Here is a 13,495-nt window from a genome sequence, read left to right on the forward strand (position 1 = left end):
TATTTTATATAGTACTTTTAAAAAACCCATATCACCCTACAACTCACAGCTGGCAACCCACTGAAGCTAAGCAGGTGTGAGCCTGGTCAGTACCTGGATGGGAGACCTCCTGGGAAAAACTAAGGTTGCTGCTGGAAGAGGTGTTAGTGGGGCCAGCAGGGGGCGCTCACCCTGTGGTCCATGTGGGTCCGACTTTTAGGGGGCGCTCACCCTGTGGTCCATGTGGGTCCTAATGCCCCAGTATAGTGATGGGGACACTATACTGTAAAAAGGTGCCGTCCTTCGGATGAGACGTAAAACCGAGGTCCTGACTCTCTGTGGTCGTTAAAAATCCCAGGGCGTTTCTCGAAAAGAGTAGGGGTGTAACCCTGGCGTCCTGGCCAAATTTCCCATTGGCCTTAACCAATCATGGCCTCCTAATAATCCCCATCTATGAATTGGCTTCATTACTCTCTGCTCTCCTCCCCACTAATAGCTGATGTGTGGTGAGCGTTCTGGCGCACTATGGCTGCCGTCGCATCATCCAGGTGGATGCTGCACATTGGTGGTGGTGGAGGGGAGTCCCCATTACCTGTAAAGCGCTTTGAGTGGAGTGTCCAGAAAAGCGCTATATAAGTGTAAGCAATTATTATTATTATAGCATCCCACCGAAGCTAAGCAGGTGTGAGCCTTGTCATCCCCTGGATGGAAGACCTGGGAAAAACTACGGTTGCTGCTGGAAGAGGTGTTAGTGGGGCCAGCAGTGGGCGCTCACCCTGTGGTCCATGTGGGTCCTTATGCCCCACTATAGTGACGGGGATACTATACTGTAAACAGGCGCCGTCCTTCGGATAAGACGTAAAACCGATGTCCTGACTCTCTCTGGTCATTAAAAAATCCCAGGGCGTCTCTCGAAAAGAGTAGGGGTGTAACCCCTGCGTACTGGCCAAATTTCCCACTTTCCTCCTAAAAACCCCTTTATGAATTGGCTACATTACTCTGCTCTCCTCCCCACTGATAGCTGATGTGTGGCGCACTATGGCTGCCGTCGCATCATCCAGGTGGATGCTGCACATTGGTGGTGGTGGAGGGGAGTCCCCATTACCTGTAAAGCGCTTTAAGTGGAGTGTCCAGAAAAGCGCTATTAAGTGTAAGCAATTATTATTATTATTAATCACAATTCGCTTTAAATTAACCTAAAATGAATTAAAATGAATTCGACATTTTCTTTTGGAATCAACGAATTCCAGATGGATTACAAATAATGTGCTAGAAAACAGTGGAGTCACATTTAGCAACAGAAAAGACTAATTACCTACAGTGTACCATTCCAGAAAATATACTGTAGAAACTAAATTGCTCTTAAGTAATCCCGTGATTGTAAGAGATGACAGGGATTTATGTTAAAAAATTCAGGACAGCGGGGTCTTCTCCATCCGTGGTCCTGGAGACCCTCCAGCTGGTTTCATGGGTAACATTATATTATCGATTTTTAAAGACTCGAAACAATGTATAATTGTGATCAGTTAAGCAAGTGACTTGTTTTGTTGCAAATGTGGATTTTTCGATCTATTTTCTCGTGTTTTTGCATTACATGAAAGCAACTTCCAAATAACTATTTTTTATTTAATTTAGGCTAAATAGTATAATTCGCAGTTGTTTATTATGTTTGTTTGTTCTATCAAATTCATTTTCATTTTTCTTTGAAACAATACGAGACATACCCATATGTCTCCACCAGCACCTCCAGTGTAGCTGCAAAAAAAATCGGACTTTTAGTGAGATCCAGCAGGTGGCGCCAATGGGTCGGTCTTTGTTTTGGAGCCTAAAGCGCCATTTAAACAGGAAGGCGGAGTCAGATACTACAGGAAGCATGGCGGAGAACACGAGAGTCTGTGTTTCAGGATATGTGCTGGGATCTTTAATTTTCCATCACTTCAACAACGACTCCGACGTGGTGAGTAAATGTGAAAGAAACAATCCTCTCAGTTCAGGGGAACTAATATACGTTTGTTTGTAAAGGAGCCATGGACTGTGACTCAGGATGTAATTTTAAAAGCAAGAGAGAAAGTAGACAAGGAAACTAAGAAAAGACTGCCCTTTCATATCAATTAAAAGTTAAGATAAATGATTACAGTGGAAGGAAAAAAAAAGAAAAAAGGTCGACACTTCAAAAACAATATCCGGTTATAGTTAAATGATAGATTAGGTGAGCATAGATACAAAATAGATACACCGATGTTGACCAAAACTGGAGCTGTCAAAAACTTCAGCGCTGTCCTGCATCGCTGTTCTCTGATATTGTTGATAACACTATTTTATATAGACATTTTTAATACGATTTGCATGATTTTTTTCCGTTTACTTTTAAGGTATGGTAAACGAAAGAAATTAACATGGAAGCAAACGCAATAACTAGGAGTCTTAGGACAGATTTTTTTCTTATAAGGCAAAATTAACTCAGCTGGAGTGTTCTCGTTTTCAATGCTTTCCTTTCCAGCTTATGTTGTGATTCACTTTATAACTTTTTTTTATTGTAGCTACCAGCAGTAACACACTAAAAGAGCATGATGTCCTTTTCATTTTAGGAAGGATTCATTCTTGGTGAAATCAAGGCTGAGGAAAAGAACGACATCACAGATTCCCAGATGGAACATGTTCAGTTTGAGCACACCATAGGTTCGTATTGTGGTGACAGGCCAATTCAAACTGTAACAGCTTAAAATCATGCCAAAGCAGTAAAATGCAATTCAGCAGACAAATCCAGGTGGCTATTTTAGAGAACTCCGTTTTTTCAATTCTCCCCATTTAGCTATTAAGCTCACTGTATGCATCTTTTTTTCAGATTTTGTTTGCTAAAATGTAAGGTTAAGTTTTACGTATGCATGTGATTGTGATTTGCTTCATGTCTTTTAGTTTAAATATTTATTCAGTTTTTAATATTGTACATGTTTTATGTCTGCTTAATGATTGTTCTCTTGCTGTACTGAAAGCAAATTCCACCAACTGTTGTTGTGTGGCAATAAAGAATTATTCAGTTAATTAAATTATTCATTCAATTATTCATGCAATATAAGCTTTAAATGATAGTACTGTAAGTACCTCTCAACCTGGAATGCACAGAAACTCTTGACCAGGTGTTCTTACTCCTTGGGGTCCAAAATTCAGCTGGTTTTCTATGCCTCTTTCAATTTTCAGCTACTGAAGGCTGTGGAAGAAAGATTAATTGGTCCAATTAAACCTCGTTCAGATCCCTTCAAGTACAAGGCCTAGAGTGTACCCCAAAATCAAATGGGAATTTGGTAGTAATGTGCAAAGACAACATTCTTGAACAGTGTGTTTGCTTTTATAATGCTTATGAAATAAAACCTGCCATTTAAAGTGTTTTGCAATTAACAGTAACATAATGTTTTTTCTGCTTAAAGCAGAATTCCTTATATAGTAATATCTTAAAATTCAGAAGCCATTGAGAAATGCTGTTAAGAGAAACTGTACAGCCTCAGTATCTACACAGTAGCTTACCATATACATTGCATACACATCATTTACCTCTTTTGATGACTTTGTGCTGGTCTAAGCTGCAAGCATTAAATATGGAAAATAATTTGCATTGCTGTGTTTGCTATTGAAAAAAAACGGCATAAAAGATGAAAATAAGATGTTATCATTATCGTTTTTAATTTAATAATCGTAGTGTCCATTGGCCACATTTCTTAGTCTAGGCTACTCGTATTGTTCAGATCAAGAAAGTCACTTGATGAAAAAATCAGTTTTGGTTGTAGATTGAGATTCAGTACGCATTGATGCAAGTCCAGTCCTTTGAAAAAGTAAACACAGTAATAATAATGCAGTGTCTAGCTCCTCTATTCTGTCAGTTGCTACAAATGGGAAGACAATGCTGTTTTAGTGCTACATGGGCAGCACATTTTGTCACACAGCACAATTTACCTTGCAAAGCAGGTGATTTTTATTCCTTTATTCTTATGTCAGGTTGTTTTACTGACTAACTTAGAAAACAGGTTTGCATGGCAAAACGTAATAATGACGCGACGCTCTTGTTTTGCAGACATTGCAAAACATGTGACCTGTTACAAGCTAAATAGGTGAGTTCACTTACTGGATTTGACTTCGTAATATCTTGTCCTGATTTGGGGTCTAAATGGGAGAGAAACTGCAGACCATCAAGTTTGGGATTTTTTTTAAAAACATTTGGAACCACCAGTTCATTTTCATCACACACTCACTCAGTTTGGAAGTTTCAAATGTTAGTCTTGTTGACTTGCTGCCAGCTTCATGGTGCCTGCCAAGACCATTTTCTCCAATTGGAGGGGTGCAGTCCCTCTCTAATGTTAGCACAGAGCCGGAACCACAAGAGCTGACTACTACTAGCCCTGTGGGCCAAGGGGTTTAACCTGCTCTCCAAGAGAGTCCCCCTTTTCTGGTTGCGCTAACTGGGACCCTGCGTATGTGGAGATTTAACTACGTCCTAGAATGAAAAAAAAATACTGTTATCTTGCAGCCCAAATGGAAGCCTTTATTCCTTCTATTAGCAGTAGTTCACAGAGCTGTTTTTTTATGAATGCATTTTCTGAGCTGTCAAGTTAAAGCCGAACTTCAACCTCCAAACATCTGGGCACCACACACAGGACCAGAAACATCTTTCATTTAATAATTAAAGATGATTAATGTGTGGTCTTAATCATCCGCTTCCAAATTTGAAAAAAAACAAACAAACAGTTTTTTTAGTCTATTGATAAAACAAAATAAAGAAATAGAATGAAACCTAAATGACACAACTTCATCCGGCTGAAAGCAGATTGCAAAGAACCAAGTAGATGCTTATTCCATGTTGCAAAGCCAGAAGAATGAGAGTTAACTACTGCAAAAATCCTGTTAAAATCCTGTTTCCAGCTTTGCAAGTGATACATCTATATCCTGCCTTAAACTTGTAGTCTCCCCCTCCCCAACAGCTCACTATTACAGCCTTTCTCTTTCAGCTTCTATGGTTATCTTGGAGAGTTAAAAGAGGAGGAGATAAAGAAAATACTATCCAGACACAAAAAGGTAAAACTATTGTATTTTTTTCAAGATGGCATGTCTTGGGATAATAATTATTCATTGTTCAGTATTATATAACTTGGGAAGACAAGGTGTCTGAATAATTTCCACACTTAAAGTATAAGCTTATAGCTTGCTCAGCCTGCTGCCATGGATCACGTGTCTTCTCATGAACTGATTTTTGCCAGGTTTTGTCAAGTTCTCTGATAACTCCTAGAAGAGTTTTAATCATGACAAAAGATTTTAACTCCATGCAGTGCCACTGCACTGTTATTGCTGTTGCATTACAAGCATAATTAAAGTATTCCAGAAGATGTTGTAGTGTTACCATTTTTTTTATTCAGAACTCTTAATAAAACTAAAAAAAACAACAAACATTTGATAAATTATTTGGAATTGGTCCAGTTTGCATGCATACATACTTACATTACATTGTGATACATAGTGATTGATGATGTGGAAATACTTTCAAGGCACACTGAGAGCACTGTCCAGGATGGTGATGTGTGGAGTAAATCCTGAGTACATTTTTGTTTTTAAGGACAATGTGGTCGGCTGGTACCGGCAGAGGAGAAACACAGATCACAGAATGACCTTCCGAGACCAAATCATCCATCGCAATTTGCAGAGAGCATTCTCCAACTACGAGCTGGTCTTCTTACTGTTGACCACTAGTGAAATGTCATCAAGGGGCTCCACATACCGTCTGGAATACTCCATATTCAAGGCCCATGGCAGGTGAGATGCTTAGTGCTGCCTGGTGCCATTAACCCATTCAAAAGTGCAGTGAACAGTATCTGCATTGTTAGAATATCTATTCATCCCTCATCGATCTGCTCATTCTTATACTTATCTCAGAAAACTAGGGTGCCAAATGGATGCCCGTTATCTTATTATTTATATAATTAACTTCAGATTTTTTCCCTTTATAAGCCCAATCATTTGTTCATTTTGTTTGTAAGGGGCTTTGTGGGCTAATGTGTGTTTCTTGACACTAATGGAAAGAAAACATCTTACGTTATTTCTGTAAGCGTAATGAAAAATAATGATCTTCTGAGATTTACAGGGGTTTGAAATCAATTTATTTAGATCTTTGCTATGTAAAAGAGATGGCTCATAGACAATTTTGAAACTTGAAATTCAGGTAGATGAGATAAAGAATAAATTTGTGCGTGGTCATGCTTCAGGTATGTACTGTATGAGAAATAAAACTGAATCATTTTAAAACTGTTTTTCTTTTTTATTATTAACAGTCAGTTTCACAAAATCCCAGTGCTGGTGACCAACCTTGGAATGCTACTCCAGCAGGACTACTGCAGGACCTCTGTGTCCTGTTCTTCTGCCGGTTATAAAAGAGCAATAAATAAACACAGGTGAAATGTTGCAGGGGAGAGGGGAGCATGGTGTGTTTGGGGGGAAAGAGAGTAAAACAAGGTTAAAACTGTATGGGGCTGAGTTGTCACCCAGCTCTATCTATGGATGGTCATTACACAGTGCTCAAATACTGTATCTATGCAGGTGTTGATTATGTGAATTAATATAAATATGTACAGTATATCTAAATCCTTATGTGCACACAAACATTGCAATAGCTTGCAGTATTTTCAAAGCTTTTGGGTCAGCATTTGTGCTAAAATTTAAGACCTTTAGAAGTACTGTTGCACTAACTGTTGTCCTTAACACATTTGTAACTGAATATTTACTATTGAAACACTAGGTTTTTCTTTCTTTCCATGAAATCAAATTGTCTGTTGTCTGACAACTTCTCTTGCCTAAGGTGTGCTGTTGATTGACTTGGTCAGAGCTGAGGTTTGTTCTTTGTGCACAGGTCGAGGTTCTTTGCTTCAGATGGCTCGCTGAAGGAGGTCAATGACGTGAATGAAATGAATTCTTCGCTTCAAGAGGAGCTGAAGGTCAGGCCTAGAGCTGTGTTTTTAGAGACTGACATACCTGGCAGATCAGTGATTTCTTGTGTGCTGTCTGTGGTTTCAGTACTGTCCCACCTTTTCTACACTTAGATTCCCCAGCTAGTAACACTGAAGCACACCCTTTTTTATGTCTGATATTTTTACCATTCCATTGTTTTTCAGGGGACTGTTTTTGCTGCTGAAGTCAATTTGAGATTGTGGTGCCTGAGAAGCAGCAGATGTGTGTTCTTTGAATGATACAAATATTTTTGAGACAAATAACACGACAGTTCATGAAATCTCATTTGTGATGCATGAACACAGACTTCAAACTGCTTTTCTGACACATCTGAAAGTCTATTATCTTGTAAAAAAAGATAAAGAAATGAAGATTTTGAGTTTTTCTTTAATATGATTTAGTTATATTTTATGTTCAAGAGTAGTGCTTTATTCTAAAGACTTTTGATTTAGTTCAGTTGCTAAACGAGTAATTAGCAGAATTTGTCGAGGACTGTTGGTCAGCTGTTGAAAAACTGATTTGGTAATGAAGTTTTTAATTAGCTCGGAACACTCAGTTAGGCAGCAGTGCAGCTTCCTAAATTGGAAGCCGCAGCAACTGTGACGGACTGTTTGTACAATGGTTTGTCCTTTTTTCTGTGCACCGTCCAGCAAACTTGTGCAAGAGTGGAAGAGAGCGAGCGCGCGATGGAGAAGCTTCTGACGGAGGTCGCCCAGCTCAGAAAGGCTGTAGCTGAGAGGAGAAGGGTACAATCCAAATCTGAAGGTGAGAAACAGGGAAGGTAGCAATTTTCCTCCTGAATTTATTTTGAATTATAGAACATGAAACCTTGAGTTAACAGCAAGGATGGTGCAGAGATTACATCCAATTGGTATTGCATGTATGCAATGTATCGGGCAGCTTTTCATACCTAAGATGCAAATTAAGTATAATATGAGTTCAGCATTAGTGGCAAATCTCATAATTCACCATGGTTATCTCAGACAGGTCCAGGAGTATACTGTATTTCGGTTTTCTAAAGGTCCTTTCTTGCATTTTATTGGTACAACACCATCAGTATGTAATGAAAAATCTGAAACTGACTATGGAAAATGATATATAATGCTAATATAAATAAACTTCATATGGAGTTAGTAGCTTACTAAGAAAATATGCAGTTTTATTTTAAAACCGTAATGGTGTGTTAGTAAAAGAAGAGTTATGAGAAGCAGGCGTACTTTCTGCTTCTGCATTGCTTCTAGGACTACAACCATCCACCTTTTTTCCATAACAGACTCATCCGTACATGAGAAAAAATAGTTTTGTGATCAGAATAAGTATATCTCAGTGAAATATCATTGCTTAAGCTTTTAGTCTGTCTTCTCTTTCTCACTTCTGTTGTGCTCTTGTCATTGCGTTTCAGAGCAGGATCTCTCTGTCAGGAGTCCTCAGGAGGAGAATATGTACCTTTGCCGGGCTTTGAAGGCATCGTTCCCAGACTCCGAAATGAAATGGACACCAGCCCTCACACTCAAGGGCATCCCCATACTTGCTTACTGCTGTCGCACGGACCGCGAAATGGGTATTTCCGCAAAGCTCCCGGTTCTCCTGGGAGATGGAGACACCGCAGCAAAAACGAAAGGACAGAGTAAGAAAGTCAGAGCCAGTTCCCCAGGTCAGACCCCGCCTCCCAGGAAACGCCCTTTTGCAGAGCTCTCCAGGGTAACCCGCTCTATGAAAGGCAGCTGTCAGGAGAGACAGCGTTATGCCGTACTGACACTCAGCGAACCAGATACGGAAGACGATGGGCTGGATTCTCAGAATGGAGATACTGAATACTCCCGCTCCCCAACCTTCTAAAGATTCCTTGCTGGCAAGCTTCATAATTGTAGTGAGAGAGACCACTTTTATGAGACCCAAAAGAGAAATCTCACCTGGAAAGGGTGATAGGCATCATTTTAACTTTGAGTGATTTGCGTTGTTATTTGATATTAAAAGAAGAATCTTTTTAAAATTTCAGCAATTTTGGCAATGGGTTATTAAAAACAATTAACCGTGCCCCTCCACGTCACCAGGTGGCGCTCAACCAGTGATTTGCCAGTAATGCAAGTGGCTCAAAGGTACTGTATGTGGCTTGGAGAAGTCTGCCTACACTTCCTCCTTTTTCACTTGTACAGTTGCAGGGTTCACAGCCACCTATTCAGATGTGAAAATTGGGTGAAAAATGGTGGGTATGTAACCATAATTAACAGGTGAATATATAAAAATACAAAGTTCAGTGTGGCAGATTTTGTTTAAAAACTAAATCAGTATGTTGCTTGAGGTTCATTGCAACCTCTGATTAATTGGTTTTGACCATGCCTCTTCACAGTAATAGATTAATATAGATCTTTTTATAGATGGGTCCCGGAAAACACAAATGCAGCCATAAGGTACAAAGCAAGTTTACTTTATTGACAGGGAAACTGAGCCAATGAGCTAAATGAGATTTAACAGGTGCAGCTCAGTGACTGAACCATCACTCTTGGAAGGTGGTAAGTACCATAAGTGAATGCAAAAGGATATATATTACTTCCAAGTGCCTTGATTCCAACAAATACGAAATATGCTCTATAGATACATCATAATCGTTATATCATTTTGCATCAATAGTTATTATATTGTGAACTGGTCTGGTTGTATCCACATTGGAGTAGGTTCACATGGGAAAAATCCATTTTAGACACTTGCACTAATGTGAAAGGTACTGTTTCATTATAGCAGGTATCTGAATACATATACAAAATAGAAACACCAGGCTTGAAAGAACAGCTACTCCAGGTGCTTAATGTCACAAATGTTGGGATCTTTAAGAAAGGCAGGATCCTTCAGTGTCACAGGCATGAAACCTAGAACACAGAATATTAAGTTGAAATGTGTTAACCAAACATCAAGAAAAGATAATGACAGGTAAGCCTTTAAAACATAGGTACTCCGTCGCCTTTACACTCTTCTATTAATATATTTTAATTTCACAAAAAGAACAATATTAAAGAGTACAATTTTCTCAAACAGCTTTTTTGGTACACCATATGAAAGATGGGACACAGCATTTTCTATTGATGTGATTTTAAGGAGTAAACCAGTCTGATACTTCCTCACCCTATTGGCAAATTAAGACCTCTGAGGTAAATGGTATTGAAAACAGATGCATTGCTATGTAAAAGCTCTAAAACAGAAATCTTGTTTTATATGAGGTATGTCAGTTTATGACACCAAAAGAAATTCTTTTATTGCTAAGTGTACCCTTTAATCATTTCCCTGAGATTTAAATCTCAGGAGAAGGACTCCTGGTCTTACAGTTTCATAAATATCATGATCATGATAAAATACTATTGGAAGAGATTATTCTAGATTAATCGCATGAATTGGGTTATTCCCCTATTAATATTTACAAACTGAACTTTCTTAACAGTGAAGTCTCCATTTTTCTTTACTAACTAAAAAGAATATTTAATAATAACATGTTTGGAAAAGGGACCCATATGTTAGTTAAAAACCATAGAAAGGCATGCTTCCTTCTTGCTACACCCAATGAAATTTGAGCTGAACGAATCATACCCTCTTCAACAATACAGTGATTTTAGTCAGTTAGCTTTAGTGGGAGAAATAACAGGAACCAGAAGCAGTGGTGAACTGTTTCCTAGTAATAGTAGAAAAAAAAGTTTTGCTCAACCAGGCTATTGTCACAGTACCAGGCAAAAAGGAAATTATTAACAAACATGAGAACGTACCCATGTGATGAGCTTGCTTTATGGCTTTGGAAATTTCCCTCTGTTTCTTCCCACATAGGCCTAAATGGAGCAACAAAAGTGTTTTAGGAACAGCAAAAAACATAATGTACTCAAATGGCTATTACAGAACTCATATTACTCCTGAAAAACAGACCAATCTGATACTCTGCAAAAATTGGAAATACAATTCTGAATTTTTATTTTGAATATTCTGATTACTATATATTTATATATGTATTTCATAGGCAGTATAGGTTAATTAAGAGTTTCAAAATGAGCTCTGTTATTCCCAGAAGCCATCCATTGTACACTTGATCCTAAGTTGAGTAGTTTAGTTGAAATTTCTATCAATGGCAAGCACATATGGACATAGAGGCATTCAGGAACATTTTAATCTTTGGAAAGTGAAAAAAACTGGAGCACTCAGTATGCAAACTAAACACAGAAGCCCCACAGGAATTGAAACCAGGATCCGAGAGCTGTGGGGAAACAAAATGATCAGTTTGTAACTCTGATCAGTTTATAATTATAACTTATTAAGTTATTATTATTAACTTACTAAGTTAATATTTTGTTTTAAAATACAATGTAACATTATATTACTTAATACCTCTCTACAAATTTAGCAGCTGTATCACCCTCCAAGTCACAACTGGCAACCCACTGAAGTCAAGCCTGTGTGAGTCTGAACAGTAGCTGGATGGGAGACCTACTGGTCTCTTAGGAGGTGTCCCATCCGCCTGCTGCTGGAAGAGGTGTTAGTGGGTTCAGCTGGGAGTGCTCTCCCTGGCAGATCAGTGATCAGTAACTGTGTAGGTCCTAATTCCCCAGTACAGTGACAGCGACACTACACTGTAAAAAAGGTTCAGTCCATCTGATGAGATAAAGCAGAGGTCCCTGCTCTCCAGGTAACTAAAAATCCCACAGCATTAACCGAAAAGCATAGGGGTGTTAACCCTGGTGTACTGGCCACATTCCCTAATAAAATCTCTAATAAATGTAAGGAATTATTAAATTACTTTCAGTTTATGTGTAAGGAATAATAATTATTAAAATCTTACCAGTTATGTGCCTGCCATAAACACGGCCTGTGTGGGGCGATACAAACTGTGACAGAAGCTGTCAGAACAACAAAAATTAACATAAGTGGAAGAAAAGTAATTTGTGCTGCTAATCAATAACCAATATTGCAATTATCATGATAGCTTTATTTTAATTAACCCTTTTTCCAAAGGAAAGGATTAACAAAAACACACTTGTTTTTCTTCTGTCCTGAATTGTAAGCCACCTATTTAAATATGTTATTCCCCTAGAGAGTATTTCAGTCCTACTGTACATACTACCATAAAGATTACTGTCTTTACAGAAAAAAAAAATATATGAAATATAAAGATACATTTAGATATAAAATCGATATGAACTTATTTATGTAAAGTTATGAGGAACAAGAATGCGAATACTTCTTAACCAACCTGTACATTTTTGTAGTCTACTGCAATGCCACAGAGTATGCATTTTTTTGGAGGCTCTTTGTATGGATTTTCCATCTTTATAGGCTGTGGGTATAAAAAGTGTCACAGCTCTTATAAGCAGTCACCAGTAAGATGTAGAAAAACAAAAAAAAAGTATGCTGAAACACACACATTTCAAGGGATGTACTGTACATGCCAAATACCTTCATTTAATGTTTTATGACTATTTTCATTGATATTTTGAAGGTATAAAACCTGCAGGAGCGTGGATTTCCAAGAGATGAGCTGTATCTAGTAACATTTAAAGGACATTTGCAAGATTCTTGAATTGGATAAGAAAGCAAAAATGTTACATTTGTAACAAGAAACTATGCACTCATTAAAGATTTGTAATGTGAAAAAAAATAATTTTGCTTATACCCAGAAGGTGTCATTTCAGAAGCAAATGATTATAATAAACAAGCAGGACACAAATAACCATTGTAGCATATGTGGAATTTATCTTACTTTTATTAATTCACTTACCATATCGCTATTGCTTGGCTGCGTGTCATGTTGTGTACTGCATAGTTTTCTTAGTGACTGCCCTATGGAGGTAAATAGCAAACCTGGAATTAAGCTTATCATTTTCTGGACCTAATACTGTGCAAACATATGAAGTACTCTAACGTATAAATGAAAAACATAAATTTTAATAATCAGTTACAAAACTTAACTGAAATTCTTTAAATAAACGCACAGTAATAAATACTACTTTATCGCAATCTACACTTAGAATATATACACTAAAATCATCACCTAAAAAAACGACTAAGCAGAGGCAAACATCTCAAACCTACAATAAGTAGTTAGGTGGTATCTTGAACTACTGGCAGTTTTTACAGTTACATTATTTTTTTTAATTTAATGTCCTTATCTTTAATGAACTGCACATATTACACGTGTAATATGGTTTGAATGCATTACACTGACCCCTAGGTCAGAACACAATATGTCCCCTGTCGTACTTTTAAAAACACAAGATGTTATAGATTTAATACCAAAAATTGGAATGTACTCTATACAAACAAAGATCACCTAAATCTTGTACCTGTGTGTTTTGGCGATGGTTTTAAAACAGCAGAAAGTACAATCCTGCAGGTTCTGACAGCAATCATCTTTTGCCCAAGTACAAAGCACTCCCCACTCTCTTCCTGTCACTGAGTACGATGATTATTGTCCTCCCAGTGTAAGCAAGGGCATTACAAAACGTTCCTAGGCGCGCAGTTCGTTTCCTCAAGCAAGAGCCCCCTATAGAGATCATGTGTG

General features: G+C 38.0%; 2 protein-coding genes across 3 annotated transcripts; one reads left to right on the forward strand and one right to left on the reverse strand.

The window, feature by feature from the left end:
- Positions 1-1,846: 1,846 nt before the first annotated feature.
- On the forward strand, positions 1,847-8,961 carry abraxas1 (abraxas 1, BRCA1 A complex subunit). 2 transcript variants are annotated; one of them, XM_015339840.2, is made up of 9 exons: positions 1,847-1,936; positions 2,568-2,658; positions 4,046-4,082; positions 4,977-5,043; positions 5,579-5,775; positions 6,291-6,410; positions 6,866-6,950; positions 7,614-7,728; positions 8,366-8,961. In XM_015339840.2, exons 1-9 carry the CDS (start codon positions 1,853-1,855, stop codon positions 8,800-8,802), a joined length of 1,233 nt encoding a protein of 410 aa, XP_015195326.2. In that variant the 5' UTR covers positions 1,847-1,852; the 3' UTR covers positions 8,803-8,961. The 2 variants fall into 2 exon arrangements, with proteins under 2 accessions (XP_015195326.2, XP_015195332.2); XM_015339846.2 differs by having other exon boundaries at positions 8,371-8,694.
- Positions 8,962-9,375: 414 nt separating this feature from the next.
- Positions 9,376-13,408, reverse strand: mrps18c (mitochondrial ribosomal protein S18C). Its single transcript, XM_015339873.2, has 6 exons — positions 13,278-13,408; positions 12,713-12,774; positions 12,188-12,271; positions 11,777-11,834; positions 10,716-10,775; positions 9,376-9,830 (listed from the first exon to the last, which is right to left on the reverse strand). Exons 1-6 carry the CDS (start codon positions 13,342-13,344, stop codon positions 9,754-9,756), a joined length of 408 nt encoding a protein of 135 aa, XP_015195359.1. The 5' UTR covers positions 13,345-13,408; the 3' UTR covers positions 9,376-9,753.
- Positions 13,409-13,495: the final 87 nt, after the last annotated feature.

The sequence above is a fragment of the Lepisosteus oculatus genome, chromosome 3 (genome assembly GCF_040954835.1).
Source record: "Lepisosteus oculatus isolate fLepOcu1 chromosome 3, fLepOcu1.hap2, whole genome shotgun sequence".
In the NCBI taxonomy this organism is placed as follows: Eukaryota; Metazoa; Chordata; class Actinopteri; order Semionotiformes; family Lepisosteidae; genus Lepisosteus; species Lepisosteus oculatus.